Source organism: Nicotiana tomentosiformis, chromosome 3 (genome assembly GCF_000390325.3).
Source record: "Nicotiana tomentosiformis chromosome 3, ASM39032v3, whole genome shotgun sequence".
In the NCBI taxonomy this organism is placed as follows: Eukaryota; Viridiplantae; Streptophyta; class Magnoliopsida; order Solanales; family Solanaceae; genus Nicotiana; species Nicotiana tomentosiformis.
Window position 1 is genome coordinate 141,480,493 of NC_090814.1, and position 25,721 is coordinate 141,506,213.

Sequence of the window (25,721 nt, forward strand, 5' to 3'; positions counted from 1 at the left end):
AGAGTCTCGAAATGTGTTTTGCTATATGGTTCAAGGAATATGTAAGAATATAAAAATCATTATCTTTTAAGCAATTATGTACTTGAATTGGCTTGATATATTTAACTAAGTCTTATAATTTTTTTGAAATAGGTTCGATGCAACCACATTGAGAACCAATTCTTGCATAGTCTTGTTCATGGACCATTAATAAGCGCAAAATGTTATCCGGTGTATTTTGTTAATGGATACAAATTTCACACGGAATGTTATGGTAGTACAAGATCAATAATTAATAGTGGAGTTTGTATCTCGGATCCAAATATTGGTGACTATTATGGACGGATACAAGAGATTATACAAGTGAAAACCGCGAAGAACCTTTAAAGCAAATTGTATTATTCTAAGTGTGAATGATTTGATCCAACTATGAATGTTGGTGTCAAGGAGCATAATCAATACAAATTAGTCGATGTGAGTCATCACCGTTGTTTTAGAAAGTACGAACCTTTTATTCTTGTGATGCAAACAACTCAAGTGTGTTATATGACAATGATGACTGGATAGCTGTTTTGAAAATTAAACCTAGGGATGTTATTGAACTTCCTGATGAGGCAATAACATCAACTCTAGAGCCGAATCTTCCGTGCCAAGTAGAAGAAGTTGAAGTCCATTTGATAGATATGAATTTCACCACTGATGAGAATATAATCTTACATGATCTAAATGGGGATGTAATTAAAATGGTTGAACCCATTGATGATGGATTATTGATAGAGCATCAAGAATTCGAAGAAGAATCTTCAGAAGACGAGTATGAAACTGAGGATGAAAATGAGGAGGATGATGAGGAAGAGATTGAAGAAGAAACAGATGGTGACTAGTGTGTTGATAAAAATGCACTACTATATTTTTATTGAGTTTTATTTTTCTAGTAATCTGTGCGGTATGTTATAAGTTATGTATCCATTTTATAGTATAATCTATAGAGAATCAAATCGAATATCACGTTTGTAGCAATCTAAATGGTATAGTACTCTTCTAGCTTACGTTGTGTTCTGCCTCTTTTTATATTAGTCTGACTCTTTTTTTGTAGGAGTAGAATAGTATTTATTATCAACTTAATCTTGTTACCTGATTAATCTGTCTAAATTCAGAATTAATTGGAGCAAAGATCATTGTATTTTGGTCTAAAGAAGTTATCAAATTCAACAATTCAGTGAGTAGTTCAAGCATTGGATAGTGCATGTATTTTTTTTATTGTGTTATGTCTCTTTGTATCAATTTAATAGTGCCTTTCTGATATTGTCTTTAGCAGAACATTTTATTTTGAATCTTCATAAGCCATATGTTATTTAGATATGCATTATTTCATATCCTTCTTTTATTTATTTATTTTGTAGATATGCCTCGAGGTAGCACATGCCGTGTAGGTAAATCTTCAGTTAGGAGTAATTTTACTACTCGTGAAAATATGCCTACTGTTCCCATTCCCACAATTAGTCCTCAACAAGGTGGTACGAGTTCCTTAGGTGTACCGAATCACATCAATCAAGTTCAAACATTAGGTCCTAGTTGTACGCCACCTAATCAAACATCAGGCCATGGTAGTACCCCAACTATTAATTTGGAACCATCTCCAAATACCCCTAATCAGAGCAACACAATAGGCAAGGGTACATCTTCTCAAAGCAACATAATAGGCGAAACTGAGTGTAGCAGTACCCGCTGGCAGCGGGCGCTTCTTATTATTTCTCCTACAGGATTAGTCCATACTTGTACTATTACTTTTGGTATATTTTTATTGATATATGATATGCTTTTAAATAATGTCTTCTAATTTGTTCAGGTTAGAGCCTTCATATGAATGCTCTGAGTGTATAACTAAGTCTTTTAAGCATGAACTTGATCCTAATGGAGTCAACTGGAAAAGCGTCTCAGATGAGATAAAAAAATTTATTTTGGAGAATTCAAGGTATAATCCATCATAATTGGATTTAGAAAGTATATTAACTTTTATATGTAACTTATTAATGTTATTACTTTATAAAATTATTTCAGAAGGCATTCTACTGGGATTCTTCAATTGATAGTGTTGTGCGGAACCAGTGGGAGCGTAGGGCTGCAAAAAGATACAGTGATTTTGTTAGCAAACTAAAATCAAATGGGGTACAACCGGACTTTATTCTAAATAATGTGTGGCAAAATTGGATGAGACTTTGGAAAGATCCCAAGTGTGTTGAAAAATCAGAAATAAATGCAAAAAATCATTATACCTGGAGCGGAGCTTCCACTGGGACTCACACATGTGGCTCTATCAGTGTTGGGGAGCATCGCAAGAGACTTGTAAGTGTATATAAAATATCTGAAAATCTCATTTAAGTTTGCTCTAATTCGAAAATGAATCTCATTTAAGTAGGTTACCTGAAGTTGTGAGCTGCAGATTGTCTCTTGTTCTATTTTTAATATTTTGTGCTTGAAATTATGGTTTGAGAATTTATTTTTGAAAAATATTTGCTGGGCTGCACCAGATTTTCCTGAGAAGTCAAGCACCTGCCCAGTTCCTTTCTCCTCCTCCTCTGTTAACTTATGTACACTAGTTTGCCCTTGTCCATTAGATGCTTGATGCCTAGCTTCATCAGCTTTTTGTGCAGCAATTGGAATCTTAGAAATACCAGCTGAACCTTGATCTAACACAACTGTAGCAACCTTCAAGTCGTTAGCAACCCTATAAAGAGCTGCTATAACTGGAACTGTTACAACAACATTAACAGTTGTTCTTTAGCTTCTAAATTCACTTCCTTATACCCTGTAGTAGCTTTATCCTCTAATGCCAAAACACCAACATATTCTTGCCCCATAACATCCACACCGTTAGCCTTCACACCTGCTGAATTATCTAGTACGATAGCTGGTTAATCACTAGATGCCACTTTACCAACCCGAGAACCTGTAATGCTATCAACTCCCCCTGAACTTGGCCTTTAGCACACCATTGTTATGCCATCAAATAATATTGACCAAGGAACATGCATTTATAGAAAGCCCCAGAACTTTTAGGTGCTTGCTAGTAGTACTATTACATGCAAGAATAGCTAAAGAAATGTAAAACAACACTAGACAATTCCAAAAAAAAAAACAAACTAAATGACTAAGGAATAGTCAAGGAAATTTGAACGATACCGCATGAAGGTACTCAATGGAGAAGAATGTCTCATATGTATCCTGAAAAGAGCAAAGTCATCAGTGAAATAGTAATTCAAATTTGAGTAGAAATCAGTATCTTCTTATTCAGGAAGCTTCTGATGGTACTAGTATGGTTGCTTATAGTATTGTCGGTTGTATGTTGAATAAGTTTGCTCAGTTGGATGGGCTACAGTTATCTGATGATGATGTATCATATCTCCAAGGCAATACTTCAGATCCCAAAATTTTTGAAGGTATCTGAACATAGAACTCTCCTTGTGCTGCTTCTGAGTCTAAACAATTGGGTAGTCACTGAAAAAAGATAATGTTTTTTGATTGTTTTAGAAAGATTCTCCATTCCTGCCTTTGCTTTTTCATATTTTCTATGTCTAAATAGCACTCCATGGGCATTTAAATTTCTAAGGTGTCACTTAAGGAACATCATGCTTGGAAAACTCTCGTAAGGTTTAGTTACCTGCATTTTGAGTTACGGGAAGCACTATGCCTGCCTAGTGAATTGGATGTTCTGAATATCTTGTCCTGATCTCAACTGTTCAATCTTGCTCTGACCAACAAGTCACACCTTTAAATATTATCTGGGGGGATTATGCACTATATGAGCCTACTCAGATGTAGCATGAAAATATTTCTATCTCGTCTCGGATCGGTTGAACTCTTTCTCAAAGGCAGTTAAACATGCCTGAAAATGCCTTTGGAAACACAGTCTAGGGGAAAGACCTAGTGCGAGTAAAAAAGGGAAACAATTATTACGCGTTGGTGATAATGCAATTTGTTCTGATTGTTGTTTTATCTTTTCGGTGTTCTGTTTCTTCAGGTCAATTTATCTTCCTATTTTGACTTCTGAATGTTGTCAAGAATGTTTGGGATGTCACTTATGTGATGCTTTTGAGGTGGCAGACTCTACATTGTATGAATGGTTGTATGTATGAATGGTTGTTTATTATTTGAATGGGAGTAGAATGGTTTCTTATTATCTGAAGATAATATGCTTAAGTGAGCACCATTCCACTCAAAATTGATTCGGCTTATATAATCTAGCCTATTAAACTTCCTTTGTCAATTAGGAATTCAAAGCTTTTTCCCAGCAATTGTTACCAATGTGGCGGCTAACACATTCAGTTGCTATTCCCGTAAATTTTATGATTCATTGTGAAGTGTCTTTCTTTTATTAGTATGCTATAAAGGTATTAAGTCATTGTTCAAGTTAGGTTGGCTAGTCAATAGCTTTCTCATGAATGCTACATTACAACATATATAATTGGCAGTACATGAATGCTACATTACCACATATATAATTGAAAATTTCTAGATGCTATGTTTCTTCAGAATGAAATATGAGGCAAAAATAGTTGGCTATAGTTGTTATTATGGATCAACAAAGACTAGTATTTCCTTTGTGTTATTTCCAATCTCATTTTTACAGACATTTTTTTGCAAATCTTCTTAATTGAATAACTTTTGTATAGGCTGTTAAAAATGGTCGAGATCCAACACCAAGTGAGTTGCATTTACACATCCATACACATGGTAATGATGAAAAATCTTTTGTTGTTGAGAAATCCCGAATAGTACATGTAAGATAACTTTTTAAATAATTTTTTTGGCTTTACTTTCATATATTTTTTTATTTTGTAAATTGAATGCTCAATATTCTTTAGTCTTTCTATTTCATTTTCACTAATTATTAACTCTTCTACAGGAAAAATATCAGGAGATATTACAACAACAAATACAGACTCAATCTGATATTGATCAGTGTATAGCATGTTATCAAGCCACGAGAGGAGAAAAGAAAAGAAGAGTATATGGTCTTGGATCTCAAGCAAAATGCTACTACGGGCCAAATCTTCATGACTCTTTTGGATCTGATGCTACATCGTTAGCAACACCTCCAAATGCTCAATCAACATCGACAAGGAATCTGGATGAGTTAGTGATGCGATGGATTCCTGCACTAATAGATCATATAGTTCTTGTAATCGTTGAGCGGGTAAGCGAATTAGTTTCCTTACCCTCGCATCAACCAAATGATGATCTTACCAACCACCTATCAGATATGGCACCTACAGTTCCTACATCTTCTACTGCTGCTAACATTGATGAGGTTCATGCATTGGGTTCTGATGATGACCGTAACTCTCCAGCCTCGCATAGTTAGCCTATTTTGTTTGGACTTTAATGTTGGTCCTTGTGGAGTTTTTGTACTTAACGATACCGTTATATGCATTATGCTATATATTTTGGACCTTGTTGAATATATGGTTAATTTATATTAATATCAGTGACTTTTTATTAAGTGTATTAAATAGCTTTAATGTAATATTCTTGAACAGAGTGTATTTAAAATAATAAATAAAAAGAATTTTAAAAAAATAGCAATAGATTAAAAATAAATTAGCGACTGATACTTTCTGTAGCTAAAATTACTGCGCAAAATTAAATCTTGCAACGAATTGGCGACAAAAGGTTTTTGTTGCAAAAAGCAGGGAGAATTAGTTATAACACCACTAGCGACGGACGATTTCGTCGCTAGTAAGAACAAACGACGAATTTTGTTCTGTATTGTAGCGACAAAAGTCGTCAAAATAGCGACAGAAACAAGCAATATAGCGACGATTATTTCCATCGCTAAACTTTGCTACATATATATTCCGTCGCTAATTCTGCGACGGTTTGGTATTTTTCATCGCTATGAGCCTAGCCACGAGCATTTTAGAGACAAACTTGAATCTGTCGCTAAACAACTGTAGCGACGAAAAATAGTGGTTTAGCGACGGAATACATCTATCGCTAAACACTATTTTTTTTGTAGTGGAGGGAGCCGGGAGTCTATCGAAAATAGTCTCTCTATCCCAGGGTAGGGGTAAGGTATGCGTACACACTACCATCCCCAGACCTCACTAATGGGATTATACTGGGTTGGTGTTGTTATTTTTTATAATCAAATTGTCCTAGCTCTTATTTTCTAGTGTCATGGATCTTCGATTCTTCTTTTTTTTTATTCTATACTTGATTCCAAAAAAGGGGGGTTAAAGAAAAATGAAGTATGCTCAAACGGGGTAACGAATGGTATAAAGTGTTTGGGTAGTAAAAAAAGGGCCTCCCAGTACGGTATTGATGGACATGACTGTCTTCTTGGTTTTGTTAGTTGTATAGCTCCGTAGTCAATATCTTGTTCGCAACAAGTGACCTTTGACAATTTGGAGCCACTTTCTGTTGGTCTTTGTCCATATGTGGAAGGATGCACTTCAATACCATCTAATCCATTTTAAATTCCCCGGATGCACCTTCTTTGGGATTTGGATCATCTTCCCTGATATGATTGGATTATGCAGGACATGGCAAAAAGCCTTACATATATTAGTCCAACCAGACTTCAAAACTTTCAATTATCCTTAAGCCGGTATTAAGGATAGGTTCGAAATAAACATCTTTAACCTCTACGGAGATGACTGTTTTGGTTCCATGTGACACATGCTTATCATCAAAGTTCTTCAACCTCTTATATATCGTGCAAGAGTTTTTTCTTAATTCAATTCAAGATTGGGCATGCTTTCTAAAATCTAGCCGAAAACTCTGCATGAAAAGAGCTATATATGCAAAAGAACCATACACAATGGATTAAAATAACACAAAGCGAAAAGTTGCATTTTATTGATTAAAGAATAGAGAGGTTTGATGACAGGACAAGCAAACAACATCTAGATCAGAACCTCAAAATAATCAAGCTCATCATAAAATAAGTTACCAAGACTCCTTACCGACAAGGAAGGGAGTGGCTTTCGAATTATCAAGCTCATCATCTTAGCTACGATTTTGCACATCAGCAGGACCTTCAACAATTTTGATTGCCTTACATTCAGTGGACATGTTCTTGACATTTTTCACCAAACTGTCCCCATATTCTTTATCATTGTAAATCATCCTAACAATGCATGCTTGATCATGACGTTTAGGGTGCCATTATCTTGGACCGCAATAATCCCTTCTTGACTCAACATTTCTATTTCTTTTTGCAAAGCCCGAAAATCCCCAGTGTTATGCCCCTGGACATTAGAATGGTACATGTACCGTACAACAAGGTCAAAACCTTTTGCATATGGATCAAGAACATACCCTTATAGCGGCTCAATCATGCCATAATGTTTCAACCTTTCAAATAAACTTGTGTAGGATTCTGTGATTGGCATGAAATCGTCCCTCTACTTCGATTCCCTTTCATACTCCTATTTTAGACGACAGTTGTAGGGTGATTGAGAGTTTTTTTGTCGCGGGCGAAGGTCTTTGGGATCTGGGGACCGTATTTGTTGCTGATTGGATGGTTTGGCATAAGACTGAGCATTGAATGATGCGTGATGCAGAGCAACTAAGTGTGAGGATCCGTGGGTGGATAGTAGTGATGTGGAGAACCATAGGAAACTTGATGGGAGTGCCTATATTGCTGAGATGCTCTCTTTTGACCTACTTTCGACCCTGATGTCAGCATGGTCTCTTCATCTTTCTTCTTTTGGTTAGCAAGGTTGTATGACTTATTCTGGATTGCTTGGATGGCTGCTTTGAGAGCCTCTTGACTTATAATTCGGCCCATCATGAGGCCATTCTCGACCATTTCTCCTATCTTGATTACTTCAGCAAAAGGTCTGCCCATTGCAGACATCATATTTTGAAAATAGTCAGGCTCTTGAGCTTGAAAAAAGACAATGATCAACTCGTGGTCGTCCATGGGTGGCTTAACTCTAGATGCTTGCTCTTTCCACTTAATGGCATATTCCCTGAAACTTTCAGTCGGTTTCTTCTTCATATTTGAGAGGGAATTGCGGTCTGGCGCAATATCAATATTGTATTAGAATTGTTTGACAAAGGCTTGGGCCATGTCATCCAAACATGCCAGTGAGAGATATCTTGGTCAATGAACCATTTAGAGGGTACTCCCACCAGACTCTCCCCAAAATAAACCATCAACAACTCGTCTTTACCTCCTGCGCCTCTCAGTTGGTCACAGTACCTTTTCAAGTGGGTGATAGGGTCACCGTATTCATCATATTTCTCAAATTTTGGTGTCTTGACCCTGGGTAAATGGATGTGAGGAAACATGCACAAATCGCTGAATGAGACACTTTTGTGATTACCTAGTCCTTGTATGTTCTTTATATTCTGCTCAAGACTTTTCACTTTCCTGGCCATCTCATCTGGCTCTCCCGTCTTGACAGCCTTTTAATCTTCAGCAGGCGACTCATACCGTGGGTTTATTTGTGTGGAGTAGAAACCTTGAAAGCCATATCTGAAGAGTAGTATTTGCCATCATAAGCACGATATAGTAGCTCGATGTTTGGCCTCGTCACAGGATTTGGTGGCGCGCCAGGCATGACAAGAGGGATGTTCCTAACTGGTGCGGCAAGAGGTCGCACATTAAAGGTACCAGGGGCGACGGGGAAGCTATAGTTTGGCATATACTCCGTAGGTATAATGTGATCGCTCGTTTCAGGGAGCGGTGGTTGGGTAGCCAAGGGTATTGTGGAATTTCCCTCTAAGGGACCCTGAGGCGGAGGATGACCGGAGACCCAACCTTATACACATAAGATAATTGTTATTTCAATCTTCTTAATTCCTCCGACTCTTGCTCAACTGATTGACCCTGAGGGTCATCACTAGCCACCTCATTTTTATCATTGTTAGTCATTGCTACCTTTCTCTTAGATTAGGTAAAGTAATGATGTGTTGCTAGTTTCACCACAAACCAACCACCTTAAGCTTACTAAATAAGAGACAACAAACGTGTTATGGTTAAAATTTTTACAGATATTAATTACACGTATTATGCCACGCTCATAACAATATCACCATTTCTAATATGCTTTGGGAAAGTTTCATGTTTCATTCCGTCTTATAAGGTTGTTGTTTATTGACGCTCTTTTGTTCTTCTTTTTTATACCTTTTTATCTTCATCCCTTATTTTGGTATTATTGAAAAATATTTTGATCGAACCTTTTGGGGTTGCCTACGTATCATGTCGTTGTATGAATGGGTTCATTTTCGAATTTTTCTAAAACAAAATCTTTTTCATTGAATTTCGGATTGTTTCTTCTCTTTTTTTTCTTTTTGATACAAGGCTCAAAAACAAAAATTACATAAAGATACAACTTAAAAAGATAAACATTTAAACAAGACCGGACTCGACCCCAAACAAACTTTTACAAATAAAAGGCAAAATAACAAGACTCAAAATACCAAAACACTCCTACATACTTGATGACAATAAATGAACGATCAAAAGAGACTACAACTAAAAGGAGACTCTGATCCCTGCAGAAGAATCCACCAGTATCAGTGTAGTCGAGGTGCTCATTCCTGCGTCTGCCCTCCCATATCATGTTATATGCGCTTCAAGTTTGTGGAAATGTGGCGTGCGGAGTTGGGTGCTACTTAACAAATTGCTCTCGAGTCAAACCCTTACAACTCACACACCCATCGGGCGGTATAAATAGCCACTTTATAGACCCTACTTCTAACATGCTCTTGGCTCTAACTTAAGAATTGGATATGTCGCTCATGGTTGTTGGCTATGTCCGATATATCTGCCTCGCATTGTAACACTATATTCAGCTAGTCCTGGATCCTTGCTAGATCATTCTCTAGCTGGTTCTTACTTGATTCTGCAACCCTAGCCCGAGCCCTTAGATTGTGGATGATAAGGTTGTAATATATTTCTTCGTGCTTTGGAATGGCTGCATGTTGCTGAGCAGCAACCCCTATTCTCACTTGCCGAAGTTATACTTGAAGTGCTTGAACCTCATGTGTTAATCTGATTTTCTCCTCTTCAAACTCAGGGTACTACAAATCCCTATTCACGTTGATGATACTTATATCCCTACGTAGAGCTCCGATGGATTCATAGTCTCTTGTTATTTCCTCTATGACCTGCCCTACTCTTGTTCTGATTTCAGTCTCCCATTCTACTGTGCTCTTCAGAACTGTCTCTTGCCTAGATCTAAAAGCATCTTGGTCATAGAACCATTCAAAATATGCAGGGTCTATCTCTCTTCGATCCCGATCTTCTACAACAGTGTGAAATTTGAGCACCTTATTTTCATCCCAAACCTGTCGAGCATAAGCCTCATGAACTGGATCCTTGGATGTTACCTCCCATATTAAGCTCTGCATATGCTCTACTGTGGGCACTACATGTTTTCGACCTAACTGGCATAGGGCTCTCGTAGGCACATACGACTGAAACCCCTTAAGACCAATAAAAATAAATAGTGGTAAGACCTATATATGACCTCTTTTGGTGAGAACCAGTGGTATTTCCATGTGATTTTAGAATTAGCCACGTTATGAAGATGCCCTCTCCGTGCTTCAACATCGTTGAGGAAGCTACTATATTTGGTCAAATCTTTAAACCTATCTTCAAGCTCATTGCTGCTTTAACGGACGCTAAAGTTTACCCGTACGGGACGACGGAGAAGGTGCTCTAAAAACGATACTTGGAGTATGATGTTATATCCCTAAAAGAAATCTTCTCCTTCCTGGCATTTGGTTAGAGCACGGTAAATATCTGACAATACCATAAGAATGATAGTGACATCCTTTTCACACAATAAAGCGGTGGCTATGCCAGATAATCTGATATCAATAATTTTGTTATGCCTCGGGAAAACCATCATCCCTAGAAATACCACTAGGAATGCTTTCCACCCATGACTTTGCCAAGCATTGTATCCAATTTTATTATCAAGTTATTTACCATGATTTGAAAATCCACCTGGACACCCATACCTCTCGTACAAGAAACCCAATTGAACGTGCCATCGTTCTACACTTGCTATTTTATTTTGGCTGATTGTCATCTGCTCAAGGAACTTACTGTCAGTGATATCCCTTGGGGCCAGAGGTCTCTTCTTTCAAAGCTCATCGTCTAACCTTGCATATCAAGCTAACTTCTCCAAAGAGAGAGTCAATTCAAAACCATTAATACATTGTTATTAGGATCCCAGAAATGCACCAACGCCTCGATTAAGTCCCTCCTTAGGTTGATCTCCATAATGTTCACAAAGTGACCCAGATGGTCCTTTATCTTTTCTTGCTCACAAATGCCAATATTTTTCCACCATTGCCTCAACAACCAGGGTGTTTTATGCACAAGCCAAATCTCTAGGGGATCGTCATCTTTTGGATTTTTGTCAAATCTTCTTCTCATTGTGTCCATATTGCACCTGAATGGAAGAACATGAGGTTAAGACCTAAGGAAACTTAGAAATATAAAAATCGTTGATACCCTAGATTTGACTCATGAAAATTTAGAAATAGGACTTAAGTAACCGACCCTTACCATGTTTTGAAGTGAAGGTTTACTGAAATTGAGCGGACACTCTCATTGGGAGATGATACAATTTCGAAAGATTTGTTAATTGTGACCAAAATGGTAAGACTTGATCGATTTGGACGGGCCACCGAACCATAGAAGGGATGCCTAGGAATCTTGCATAGGGTCAGGAATCGAGCGCGTATAGTTCGTAAAAATCAGGATACCTATTATTACAAAGATTGTCCTCCACTATTTCTGAACAGGGTCTTAATAAAAATGGTCGTGTCAAGAAAAACATGGTAAAGGGGCAAAAATGGATATTATTACGGAAATAACCTTTTTGATTCTTTCGAGAAAAGCTTTTAAAGCCGCCTCGGTAGAAATGGTTGGACACAAAGGCAAAATGATAAAGGTAGATAAAAATAGACAACATGGCTATTATTACGAAAATGATCCTTTAATACTTTCATAAAAGGTTTAAAGGTTGTCTCGGCAAAACGACCAAAATGGAACAAAATAATAACAAGTAGAAAAAATAAATAAAACGATTATTTTTAAGAAAACAACCCTACAGTATTCCCGAGAGAGGTTCAAAAGTTGTCTCGGCAAATATGACCAGACAACTAGATAAAATGACCATTTTTATGAAAATAGCCCTTCAGTACTTCCGTGGAAGGCTTAAGGCTGTCTCGTCAAAATGACCGGACAAAACTAGATAAGATGGCTATTTTGCGAAAACAGCCTTTTGGTACTTCCGTAGAAGATTTAAAGTTGTCTCAGCAAAAATGGCCGGACATAAGGGCAAAATGGTAAAAGGTAAAAAAAGATGGACAAAGTAGCTATTTTACGAAAACGACCATTCAGCACTTCCGAGTATCATTTTAAGGCTGTCTCGGCAAATCGGCGGGACAAAACTAGATAAGATAGCTATTTTTGCGAAAACAGCCTTCCGGAACTTCCGTAGTAGGTTTAAAGTTGTCTCGGCAAAAGTGGTCGGACATAAGGGCAAAACGGTAAAAGGTGAACAAGAATGGTCTAAGTAGCTATTTTTACAAAAAAAAAGGGCTCTTTAGCACTTTCGAGGAAGATTTTAAGGTTGTCTTGGCAAAAGCACTGGGATATGAGGTAAAACAGTAAAAGATGACCAAAAATAGTAATTTTTATTTTTTCAAATTTTTTATGCATATGCGTAATTTTTATGCTTCTTTTTTTTCCTGAAAAATATGGGTCGAACGTGATGGAAGTTGCCTACATATCTCACCGGGTAGTGAGAATCAAACCCGCGTAGTTCAATGAAACCGACTATGTTTTCTCTTTTTACCTTTGATGAAAATTAATCTTTAAAAAACATACGCACTAGACCACATCAATGTTTCTAGAATGACGGACATTTGTACTGAAATCGAGAGAATGCCTTTTTATTTTTATTTTTTAACTCTTTCATCATTGAACTGATCAATTCTAAAGGCGGTCGACATGCAAGCCTCCTAAATAATGTAACATGCAGCACATAACATGAACATAATGGTATTAAAGCGAACCTACTAGGGATATTCGCCATGAGGTTTGTTCTTCTAGGTTTAAATCCTGGTTGAGAAGGTATCTAGACAAGCTTACTCGAACGGACAACTCGAGCCGAGAAGGGTCAACGTACCGGTAACATTGCTTTCCGGCTTAGCTGGTGGTGCTTCCCGCCTAAAACATGTGTGACTAAAATTCTTCAGAGGATGGCAAGCACCTCGGCTATCTCAAAGAAAGCAGGCTATGTCAAGCAAATGCCCAATTTTAATTTCAAGAAGACTTAGAGCGGGTGCGTGAGAAGACAATTTATGTGTACGTTCAACAATATCAAAGCGGTTAAAAGCAGACAAGTAGCACATTAGGCCAAAATAAAACACAGTGTATACAAATTAATAAAGCCAAAATAAAAGTCATCATGTACAAGCTTGAATTCTGGATTTCCCCAGCGGAGTCGCCACAGTTGTCACACCTCTTTTTACCCCAAAAGATATGGTGTTATGGATTGTTATCAACACAAACTCAAATACTCAAACCTAATCCAATCATGAAATTGACAAAGCAACAAAAAGACTTCAATTGGAACTAAACTAAATATCCAATGAACTAGATTAAATAAGTTTGATTTATGCAACTAACAGAAATGACAATTGAAATTAGGAAACACAACCTAAAACATAACTTAAATGAACATTGGTAAGCTATCGAACAACAACTATATCAACTTAAACAAACCACTAACCAAATGACTATTCAACTACACTTAACTATCTCGATCGATAAATAAATTGTTAAACAACTAGGTAAACAAAGATGACTTAAATAATCAATCATGCTAACTTGAAACTCTAATTAGCAGCGATTGATAAAAACACAGAAATAAAAATAAAAATAAAAATTAGGAACTAAACTACTGCTACTAAATTAAAAATTAAACAAAGGGATGACGATTATACCTAACATAGACACTGGATGCCAAATCGAGCAACGAGGTAAACGTCGAGTACGATTTTCTAATTGGTGAATCGTGACAGTGATTTCCGACGAGCCAACGGTCAATCACGACATCATCAACGAGAAACTCGTGCTTTGAGTCACAAGATAGGCCAAGACAGAGGTGTCATGGTGATTTTAGGCGATTTTCGGGCAGTGGTGCTTGCCGGAAAAAAACTCGCCGGAGTTTTGGGTCAAGACAATATCAAAAGATAGTCTCTATTTAGCTCTGTCATGTATGTGAACATTAGGGAGGGTAAGATGACTCAATCTTCACGAATTTAAAGAAAAAAGGGTTGTTAGGGTTTCGAATTAGGCCAAATTCGTGGAGATTGGTGACGATTCTGAGGATTTGAGTCACGGATTTGGAAAGAGGAGAAAGATACGAGGATATGATGAAATTGTTTAGGGCATTTGGACCACTGCCCTCGACAGCGGCTGAGAGAAAGGGGAGAGAAGAAAGGGGGCTAGGGTTTGTGTTATGTGAAAAATGGCCAAAAATCTGATTTAAAAGGCATGATATATCTTATAGGATATTAAATCGGGACCGTTGGATCTTGAGAATTGAAGGGTTGAGATTGGATCTTTGTTTCACTTAATGAAACAACATAGTTTAATCATGAAAGTATGTCGTTTTTTACCAGGTCTTGGCAGGCGCCATTTATTGGACCGGGTATGGCCGAATTGGGCTCAAATTGTGGACCAATTTTGGCTCAATTTTAATTAAAATATACTAGCCCAATCCCTTTTCCCACTAATGAAATTATAGTCTTATTTAGTCCTAAAGACAGTATACAAGTAGAAAGAAAATCTTTTTGGTATATAGGAGTATAATTTAAAAATTCAAACTAAAATATACAAATAAAAGGTAAAAAATATTTTTGGCACTTTTTTTATTAAGGAATTCACATAAAAATGCACAAATAAACTCAAAGAGAAACAACTAAAATAGTTAAAACAGTCCAAAAGTTAGTTTTTTTTTTGTCGGAGAATTAAAAGCGTGCAAAAATTAGTTATTCATAATAATCACAACAAATGGATCAAAAATCAAAAAGAAGTGCGATATAACGAAGTCAAATTTCTAATCACAACAAATGGATCAAAAAACAAAAAGAATTGCGATATAACGAAGTCAAATTTCTTTTCTTTTTTTAATTTATAAAAAAAAGGTATTTTAGAATACCTTATTATTTGTTGTTTGTTTGTGTTGTTGTTACCTAGCCTTGAACCCTTGATCAAGTAGGTGGAGAGAAATCCCCAACCACTATGAACAAGGATGGCTGGTGATTTCGGACGCTAGGAAATATTATTTATTCATTCTACTGACATAAAATGGGTCACCCTAGCAATGGGCCAGTTTCCATTTATTAGGCTTTATGGCCCAAATGGACAAGGCCTGCAAGTATTTTGGTCCTTCATATTTCAACAGAATTTCAATGCTCACTTAATTTCATGAAAGGAATTATCTGTATTCAAAGAATCAATTTAGGACCCAATTCATGCTCTCTTTTTTCTGCCTAATAAATTTGGTTGAGACTCCTTCAAAACCAAGGGCACCTAACTTCAACAAAAGGATAAGAAAAAAAATAAATAAATAAATAAGAGTTTATATTTCATTTTTCAATATTTGACACAATGAAAATTGAAAAGAGTAATATTTCTTTTCTGGCAATTGAATTTAACTTATAATTACTAATAATTGAATCTTATGGCCATTAAAGATTGTGATGTAGTGATAAGTATTCCTCTATGTTTTATCGGAGAGTTCGGATTCGAGGCTTGGAAATAAAGTAGCTTTTGGTGAAAAGCGTTATAACCTCAAAATTTTCAGATGCGAGTTCAGATTAATCGGGCTCCAAAATGGATATCATACACTGTGTTGGAGAAAAAGAGAAGAATGTCACGACGTTTGGACTCATTTGAATTCTTATTTACACTTAGTTTTTCTTGGCATTATACAACGTGGTCCTTAGATCTAATTCTTATGAGAGAGACGCATGGTTCTTTTGAATCCACATGGGTAATCTTTTGGGTAAATTTCACAAATGCTCATATAGCTATGACTTTTTTTCACTAAAGTTATATAATTTTATTTTTTCACACAAATATTATTTAATTATGACTTTTTTTCACCAAAGTCATATAACTATATTTTTAAACACAAAAATCTTAAAACTTTTACTAACTCACACAAAAATTATAGTGACTGGAAAATATAATTGTTCAGTACTATTTTTTTATTTTCAATCTAATAAATAGTAATCCAATTAAAATAGGGATGGGCCAACCCGACATGGCTCACCCGACCCAATACTCATATATAAAAATTAAAATAATACTAAAAGTGAATAGTAAATCCTTCAAAACATGATACTTCTATCTTTTATTTTTATTTTCAAAATTTTTATACAAACTGATTGCATTTTTATTTCAAGTGCTCTCTAATTATACCTTTTATTTTATTTTATTTTTTTTATTTTTTTGCATTCCACTTATGAGAAAGAATTCACTTTTAGTATTATTTTAATTTACGTATATGGGTATTGGGTCAGGCTGGGTTGGGTCATTCCTATTTTAAGGGAAAAATATAAAATTAATCGGCAGGCAGAAACTAATTGCATTTACTATATATATACATATATATATACCACTATGATTTTTGTGTAAGGTAATGAAAGTTTTATAATTTTTGTGTGAGAAAACAAATTTATATGACTTTAGTGAAAAAAATCATTGTTATATAACAATTTGTGAAATTTACCCGTAATTCTTTTCGGTAGCCAAGAATGTGATTGCTTTTGAGTTTATACATTTTTTGTTAAAACTCTTTTTTATTGTTATATTCTCAATACCGGGTGTCAGATTGCTTTCCACCCAAAAAGGAAAAAGAAGTAAAAAAAGGCAATTGATGAGACGGTAGTTGATACTTGATAGTACCAAATGTGAGATGATTATGGTTTTAATTAAATTCACTAAAGAAAGCAAAGGTTGTTTGATTTGGTCACGTGTGGTCTTATTGTATAGCGTGTCGAACATAATGACGTTTGCCATTCGGTTAGGCCTCATAGACTAATCGCTAATTTCTCGTTTCGTAATTGTTTTTTTTTTTGTTTTGTTTAATTAACGACTATAATTCTTTGTGGCGTGTCCACTGAACGAATAAAATCAAAGAGTAATCCCATTTTATTTGATTTTGCCTTTTCATAGTCTGTTAAGCAAGATTAGCAGATTACCCCAAAGTGCTTTAATCATCGCAGCTACTGGTATCTATGAGATGCAAATATATCTTTTCCTATCCTCCAAAAGGAAGGTGGCATGATAGTAAGGTACTTATTTAATCATAGTAAGCAAAAACTATACAGTTATAGGACGAAGAGAACAAACTGCAACTCTGCAAGTAATGACTATACAAAACATGAGTTTTTAACTTCAGAAAAGATACTATTTTGCCTCTTAAAAGATTTATTTAATAGAAATAGTAGCATATAAAAATGAAAGATATTGTATATAAAAAATATGACGTCTTTGGTATATCCCAGGAAGTTGTTTTAGAGGGATCATAATTAATATACTACTATAAAAATATAAAATAATATCCACGTGGTGGAGTGTGTCAACTTTGGCATGCCATAAGAAGTTCAAATGAAAATAAGGCAGTCAACGGTTTTTATCCCCAATTCCAAGTGCACGAACCTTGCCTTTGTAAATGTAAACTCGTGAGAGCAAATTGGGAGGTGACCTAACTACAAGTATTAGTACTACATATCTTGCGCTGCACTATGCTTCTCCAACAATTTGGCCAGCTACCACTTGCTTTGCCTGCTTATAAATTCCACCTTTAATACAAACTACTTCTGATCTTGATGTCTATCCTTCATATTATTAGAGAAGATGTTAAGTAATACTTCCTTCTTTTTATATTAAAGTATGGGCGAATTCATAGGGAAGATTATGGGGCACGTGCTCTCCGCAAAATAAGATATTTTATGTATATATTTTTTAAAATTGATATAATATTAACTGTTGGAACTCATGCTTCAAAAATATTGAATAATGCACTTGGTTGAAGGTTGAGTTATTTATCAAAAGAAATAAGGATCAATTCTCATATAATGCATTTTTCCTTCTTTTCTTAGTAGTGCACCCATATACTAGAAATGCTAGATTCGCCTCTAATAAAATAACAATTAATTTTAACATTCTCATTCTATTCTTGATGAGGTTCTCAGACACGAGTGACGATCCTAAGAATATTTTCAGTATGTTCAACATATTAAGCTTATGATTTTTTTAGATTAAAGTGCAAAGTGTGTCACCATATGTCATGTCGTGTGTTAATTGGGAGCTATGGGCAGCGATTGCTTCAAGTGCTCCATTTTTAAAAAATATTTACTGATATCTTGTCCAAACTGCCGAAAGATATACTGACCTAGATATTAAGAGAATCCAACAATTTGGTTATTCCCAACTTTATGTGGCTAATATTTCATAACCTCGTCATTTACGTATAATCAGCCAATTGTTTATTACCACTAACGAAAACCAAATTTGTTTCTTTTATTAAGATTAAGATTTAGAATTATGCACCACAACATTCACCAACCATTGAGTGGATTACTTGTTCATGTTTTTGCTGCTATTCCAGTTGTGAAAAAGACAACAAATTAGGAACATACAGGAAAACAAAACTTGGAAAGGAACAATCTAAAAGGAGAATGTACGACTTCGCTCATGTGAGTAGAAGTGCTAGAATACTTAAATAATCAAATCAAACTTCTAAACATTCGTAATAAAGGGAAGAAAATTCATGTACACAGTCACGCCACTTGAGAATTATTTTTAATGACACAAGCATTACAAAATAATTTTGGGATTTCTTATCAAGTGAATTGACTTACTATACTACAACGTATGACTTGTTAGTGAACTGTGTTTATAAACAGAATTAAAAAAGCAGAACTTAACTAGAAGAGAATATAACTTCTTTTCTTCTTCTTCTTCTTCTTCTCTCTCTTTTTTTTTTTTTTTTTTGGTGAAGGAAGTGATAAATAGATAAGCACAAAACTATAGAGATATTAATTGGAGTCACAAACCATTACTACCAATTACCATAACGCCTAATAAGTGGAGCACTAGGTACATTATTACGGCAAGCATATATAACATTAATACACGTTTCCCACCTAAGAATTTTGAGGAAGATTAATTAAGAATGCGACTCAAGAGCTTTTGGTGGGACCAGATTATGTAAGAACCCCAAATTCCAAGTTGCAATGCTGATTAAGAAATACAAAGTATTGACAAGACTTCATTCATATTCATTATTAATTATTAACCCCTTCTGCCTTTGACTCAACTAACTCCAAATCTTGCCTTTTATTTGACGCCTTTTGAGCCTCTTTGAATATATATCGCCATTTCACACACATTACAAATGACCAATGTAAAGAAAATAAAAGACAGAGATCCTTCAAGCGGGTGAAGTGATTTACAATTTGTTACTACCCAAAATCATAAAATCATAATATTAGTACACATGATATAATGTTGTTTCGCAAAATTGTACAGGAAGTTGAGTCAGATTCTAACAAAAATTTGTTATTTCAAGTTCACTAGTTAGGAGGTGTGACCAATTTTATTACATCTAGAAACATGAATAAAATCTCATACACAATTGTAAATGCGATGGCAAAATTAAACTTATAATATGAAGGTAAAGAAAAGATCATAGGTGTAAAAATGTTTCAGAACTGCTTAATTACAAAGGTTCACTATCTGATACAGTCACCCGGGATTTACAGATAAAAAATATTAGCTCAATTGAAGGATCTAACTGCTAAAGAAAACTTAATAAAACACCTGACAATTCAACATTTATATACCACCTTCAAGAAAAATGGTTCTCCTTCCAACCCTATCAACAATAAAAATAGAAATAAAGGTAGGATTAAGGCTGACAATCCCAGTTATCACAACAGACATAAGTGAAGCAGTATTTCCAACACCGATGGTCTTAATAAACAGTGACAATTGCTCATTGATCGAATAGATAGATACGAAACCATCTCCATTCTTTGGATTTTATTAATCAGATGAAAAAACGAAAGAATTAAAATCTTTGCAACTTGACAATTTAAACAAACTTTTCTAGTAATTAAATTTAAAATATTATTTAAGGGATGAAAACGAATTTTTTTAATCTTGATCCATGTCGTAACATTATCTTAAATTCATTCAATTTGAATTGGTATTTTCTCCGTCACAATTATTATGAAGAGACATTTAAAATACTTGGTCTTGGACAGTATATTTGTGAAACTGTATATATAGCAAAAAATGAACCACCCTAATCGGATCAAGTTATTCTTGTTCAAGTTGATCCGATAATGATACGATCAGCTAAGCCTTATTTGCCCACCCTCGGAGTAACTGTTCATGGTCATTATAGGGAAACCCTTTATGAAGGAGATACAAAAGAACGAGTGAAAATTTACTCGTATCTAATGTTTAAATCAAATTAATGAATATAAAATATACTCTCTTTACTCCACTTTAATTGATTTTTAGTTGTTTTCGCACATACTAAGAAATTCACCTTTTAACATTAATTAATAATAAATTTAACCATATTAACTTTTATCATCTCTTTAATTTATTCATTAAATATATAACACATACTCTAACTCTTTAATCCAAGGGTAACTTTAAAAAAAAAATTAATCCCTTCTTGATATTTGAAAAAAATCAAATATTGTAGATCACAAAAAATGCCAAAAAATCAATTAAAGTGGACCGAATAGAGTATATCTTTATAAAAATTTAATTATGGTTAAGTTTTATACATTTTAATATAATTATTGATTTTAAGTTTAATTATTTTATTTGATATAAATATTCGGTGCGAGTATATATATATACCAAAAGAACATGTGCATAAACACATAATATGCATCCCAAATGAAGCAATCAACATCGTAAATATCAACTAAGGCGTGTGCTTTGGTTTCAACAAATTTTTCCAAGGATGCTTGACTTCCATTTCGCTCATATTTTCAATTCCTCTTATTTTCTGGAGCCTTTTTTTTTTTTTTTTGCTTTTTTGCGTTTGCCTCATTTCCACGTTCAATTAGGGAATTTAGAGCAGTTGTACCACCTTTATGTTCATCATTGATTCTAGAAGTTTGATCAGCTGGCGTGAATTTTGTTGGGAATAACCCCTATAGAAATAATATTCACATTAATAAAAGCGGAATAATAACGTATCATCGAGATACGGTAATTAACAAGAATAAAAGAGTGATTACGATATCAAAATTTTACGTGAAAAACTCTTTTGAATAAGGGAAAAAATCATGATCCCGAGACGAGCAACTGATATCATTATAACAAGGAATTTTACACTTTGTAGGTCCGAGTAAAATACTCCAAAGACCATTACAACACTTAAAAGAAATAATTCGTTTTTAATATTCTCACCTCACTACAATATCGCTCACTCTCTATTTTTCTCACAGACTATTTTCTTATACCTTGTCTCTGAAACCTCACTCTTTCTTTCTCTCTTTGTTGATGTATAGAAATGAGAGTTGAAGCTCTTCTTTTATAGTCAAGTCTCACTCTCTAAAGCCTACTATATTTGATAATTTGCACACACTTTTCCTTCTTTTTCTTCAATGTTGACAATTTAACAAAGTTGGCTACCAAACCAAAGAAATTCAAAAAAGTTGGCTATCAAACCAAGAAATTCAACAAAGTTGGCTACCAAACCAAAGAAATTTTCCTTAGGCACATGCCTATTACTTTGGCTTTTGAATGAGATGGACCCCATCAATCTCTCCCTTCGGTCTCATTCATCTAGATGAGGTAGCACTGTCTTCTAGTTTGAGTGCATGCTGACAAGTTTTTTTCATAGCTCGAACTTGTCTCTTGGTACCACCTTGGTCAGCATATCTGCGGGATTCTCACTTGTAGAAATCTTCAAGACTTTTAGAGATTCATTCTCTACCATTTCTCGAATCCAATGATATCTTACGTCGATGTGTTTGGTCCTTGCATGGTTCATGGAGTTCTTGCTAAGGTCTATTGCACTTTGACTGTCACAATAGACGACATACTCCTTCTGATGCAATCCAAGCTCTTGAAGGAACCGTTTCAACCATATCATCTCCTTGCCAGCTTCAGTAGCGACAATATACTTCGCTTCAGTTGTAGAGAGTGCGACACATTTGTACAACCTCGACTGCCATGATATAGCTCCTCCTGAAAATGTAAACAAATATCCAAGAGTGGATTTTCTGTTATCAATGTCACCTGTCATATCAGCATCTGTATAGCCTTTCTAGATTGGATCAGATCCTCCAAAGCACAAACAATCTCCCGTGGTACCTCTCAGGTACCTAAGTATCCACTTGAATGCTTCCTAGTGTTCTTTTCTAGGATTTTTAAGAAACCTGCTGACAACACCAACTACGTGAGCAATATCAGATCTAGTACATACCATTGAATACATCAAACTTCCAACGGTAGAGGAATAAGAAACTTTGGTCATGCTTTCCCTTTCCTCTATTATTGTAGGACATATCTTATTTCTTAACTTCAGATGACCAACAAGAGGTGTGCTGACTCGCTTAGCATTCTTCATGTTGAAGCGTTCTAGTACACGCTCAATGTACTTCTCCTCAGACAGCCACAACTTTCTGCTTGTTCGTTCTCGAACTATCTTCATACCCAGAATTTGTTGTGCTGGGCCCAAGTCTTTCATATCAAATGACTTGAACAAATCTCCCTTCAACTTTGCGATCAGCCCCTTGTATTTTCCTACAATTAACATGTCATCCACATACAACAACAATACAATAAAGTTATTCTCAGAAAATCTTTTGAAGTTTGCACATGGATCATAATAGGTCTTTATGTATGTTTGAGTTTTCATGAATGAGTCAACTTCATGTACCACCGCCTTGGTGCCTGCTTCAATCCATAAAAACTCTTATTCAATTTTCACACCATGTGTTTCTTTTTAGCTACTTCAAATCCTTCTGCCTGCTCCATATAAATCTCCTCTTTCAAATCTCCATGAAGAAATGCATTTTTCACATCCAACTGCTCTACTTCAAGATCTAGGCTAGCTGCTAAGCTCAAGATTGTTCAAATATAAGTCATTTTGACAACAAGTGAGAAAATTTTGTCAAAATCAATACCTTTCTTTTGTTCGAAGCCTTTAACCACCAATCGAGCTTTGTATCTAACCAACTTGCCATCTCCATCTTTCTTGAGTTTAAAGACCCACTTATATTTGAGTGGTCTTTTTCTGCAGAGATTCCATCTTTTTTTGCATGGCTTTCATCCATTGGTTCTTTTCTGTATGAGACAACACCTCTTTAAGACTTTCTGGCCCCCCCTCATCACTGATGAGGACATACTCTATGGCAGGGTACCTGCATGACTCTAGCCTTGGCCTCCCTGATATCCTCAGAAGTTGAGATTATTCTCCTCAGAGGTTGAGGTTATTCTTCTTCTTGAGTGGGGTACTCCACTTGCTTGACATTATCATCAAGTTGCTCCCCTACTCAATAACCTCACCAGGTTGCTCTCCCTGTTCGGCAACCTCGTCGGTCCTACTTTCTACACTTGTGAGATTGTTAGAAGTATAAGGAATAGTAACAAGGTTAGGAATTATACCTTTCTTGGCCTTGTCTGGCATATCATCAGCAATTCCAACTTCACTTTCTCGGAAGACTACATCTCTGCTTCTGATGACCTTCTTCATTACAGGATCCCACAATATGTATCTGAACTCTTCATCTCCATATCCGATGAATATGCAGGGAACAAGTTTATCATCCAGCTTTGTTCTCTACTCCTTTGGTACATATGCTAAAGCTCTACAACCAAACACCTTTAGATGCGAGTAGGACACCTCCTTGTTGGTCCAAACTCTCTCTGGGATATCAAACACCAATGGATCAGGTAACAAGTTGTCTGAACTACTTCACCCCATAATGGCTTAGGCAGTTTAGCCATTCTAAGCATGCTTCTCACCTTCTCCACAATGGTGCGGTTCATTCTTTCGGCTACGCCATTGTGTTGTGGGGTTTTGGGAACTGTCTTTTCATGTCTGATCCCATAGCTCTAACAATACTCTTCAAATTCCCTTGAAGTGTACTCACCTCCATTGTCACTTCGGAGACGCTTTAGCTTTTGGCTTGTCTCATTTTCCACCAGAGCATGAAACTTTTGGAAAACTTGAAACACCTGATCTTTGGTTTTTAAAATATAAACCCATAATTTCCGTGAAGCATCATCAATAAAAGTAACAAAATATTTGTTACCGCCCATCGATTTAATTTTCATTGGACCACAAACATCAAAATATACCAAATCAAGTATATTCAATTTTCTTTCAGACGATGTCTGAAATGAGACTATGCTTCCAAATAAATAGTAGTCACGAGGTTTTATCGGTGTACCTTTGGCATAAGAAATGAGTGATTTCTTGGCAAGAATCTACAATCCCTTCTCGCTCATATGACCTATTCTTTTGTGCCACAAATCTGTAGAAATCGCATCTTGTGCCACGTTCAATTCACCTTGGCATATTTCTGCATTTGTCTTGTACAACGTGCCACGAGCAACTCCCTTTGCAATCACCAATGATCCCTTAGCGAGTCTCCGCTTTTGATTTGCAAAATAGTTCTCGTATTTATCTCGGTCTAAAGCAATTCCTGAGATTAAGTTCATTCGTAAATCAGGTACATGTCGCAGGTCCTTCAGAACCAATGTGCATCCGACAACTGTCTTGATACAAATGTCGCTAATACCCGCAATCTTTGAGTAACTTGTGTTACCCATTCTCACAAGGCCGAAATTACCTGCTACATATCTGCAAAAAAGATCTTTTACCGGTGTGGCATGGTAAGATGTTGTTGTATCAACCACCCATTCCAACTCTGGACCTGATAAGTGCATGCATTCCTCTTCCTTGTTTATAAAGAGGACAACATTATCATTATTTTGCACCATGGCGGTTGTGTTATCGTCATTCTTCTGGCCACTAGTTTCACCTTTGCCCTTCCTTGAATTTGGGCAATCTCTTTTGAAGTGATGTGGTTGATCACAATTGTAGCAATTTCTAGCTCTTGATTTGGATCGATTCTTAGACTTTCCACGAGCTCCGAATCTACCATAGTTGCTCAAACTCCTTTGATAACTCTTGCCTCTATCTTCTGTGATGAGAGCATGTCCTTGATTTTCAGGCTTCTTTCTCATATTCTCATTGAGTAGAAGAGTCGATGTGACGTCTTTCAACTCAATGGTAGTCTTACCGTGCAGGATGGTTGTTGCCAAATTATCGTACGAAAATGGCAACGAGTTCAATATCAAGATGAATTTATCTTCTTCCTCGATTTTCACTCTGAGATTAGCGAGCTTAGTCCGTTAAACACATTTAAATGTGACAAAAAATCCGTACCTTCACCAATGTGTAGGATGTATAGCTGCTTCTTCAGGTACAATTTATTTGTTAGCGTTTTGGACATGTATAGGTTTTTCAACCTTGTCCAAATGCCACGTGCGGTATTTTCATCAATGATGTTATTTACAACATCATCTGATAAGTGCAACATGATTGCACTGGCAACCCTTTCATCCAAGTCAGCCCAATCTTCAGCTTTCATGGTATAAGGCTTTTTGGCATCACCATCTAGTACCTTGTGTAATC

General features: G+C 35.8%; 1 protein-coding gene and 1 pseudogene across 1 annotated transcript; one reads left to right on the top strand and one right to left on the bottom strand.

Moving 5' to 3' along the window:
• The first annotated feature begins 1,395 nt into the window (after window positions 1–1,395).
• Window positions 1,396–5,440, top strand: LOC104095012 (uncharacterized; annotated as a pseudogene).
• Window positions 5,441–7,552: 2,112 nt separating this feature from the next.
• LOC138908593 (uncharacterized) lies at window positions 7,553–8,370 on the bottom strand. Its single transcript, XM_070199271.1, has 2 exons — window positions 8,163–8,370; window positions 7,553–8,007 (listed from the first exon to the last, which is right to left on the bottom strand). The coding sequence occupies exons 1-2, from the start codon at window positions 8,368–8,370 to the stop codon at window positions 7,553–7,555; spliced, it is 663 nt and encodes a 220-aa protein (XP_070055372.1).
• Window positions 8,371–25,721: the final 17,351 nt, after the last annotated feature.

Excerpts from the sequence above, each read along its gene's own strand:
- LOC138908593 (XM_070199271.1), bottom strand. The coding sequence starts at position 8,370 with ATGGCCAGGAAAGTGAAAAGTCTTGAGCAGAATATAAAGAACATACAA. Across the intron at positions 8,008-8,162 it reads CCAACTGAGAGGCGCAGGAG|ACCGCAATTCCCTCTCAAAT; the intron begins GTAAAGACGAGT and ends ATATTGCGCCAG.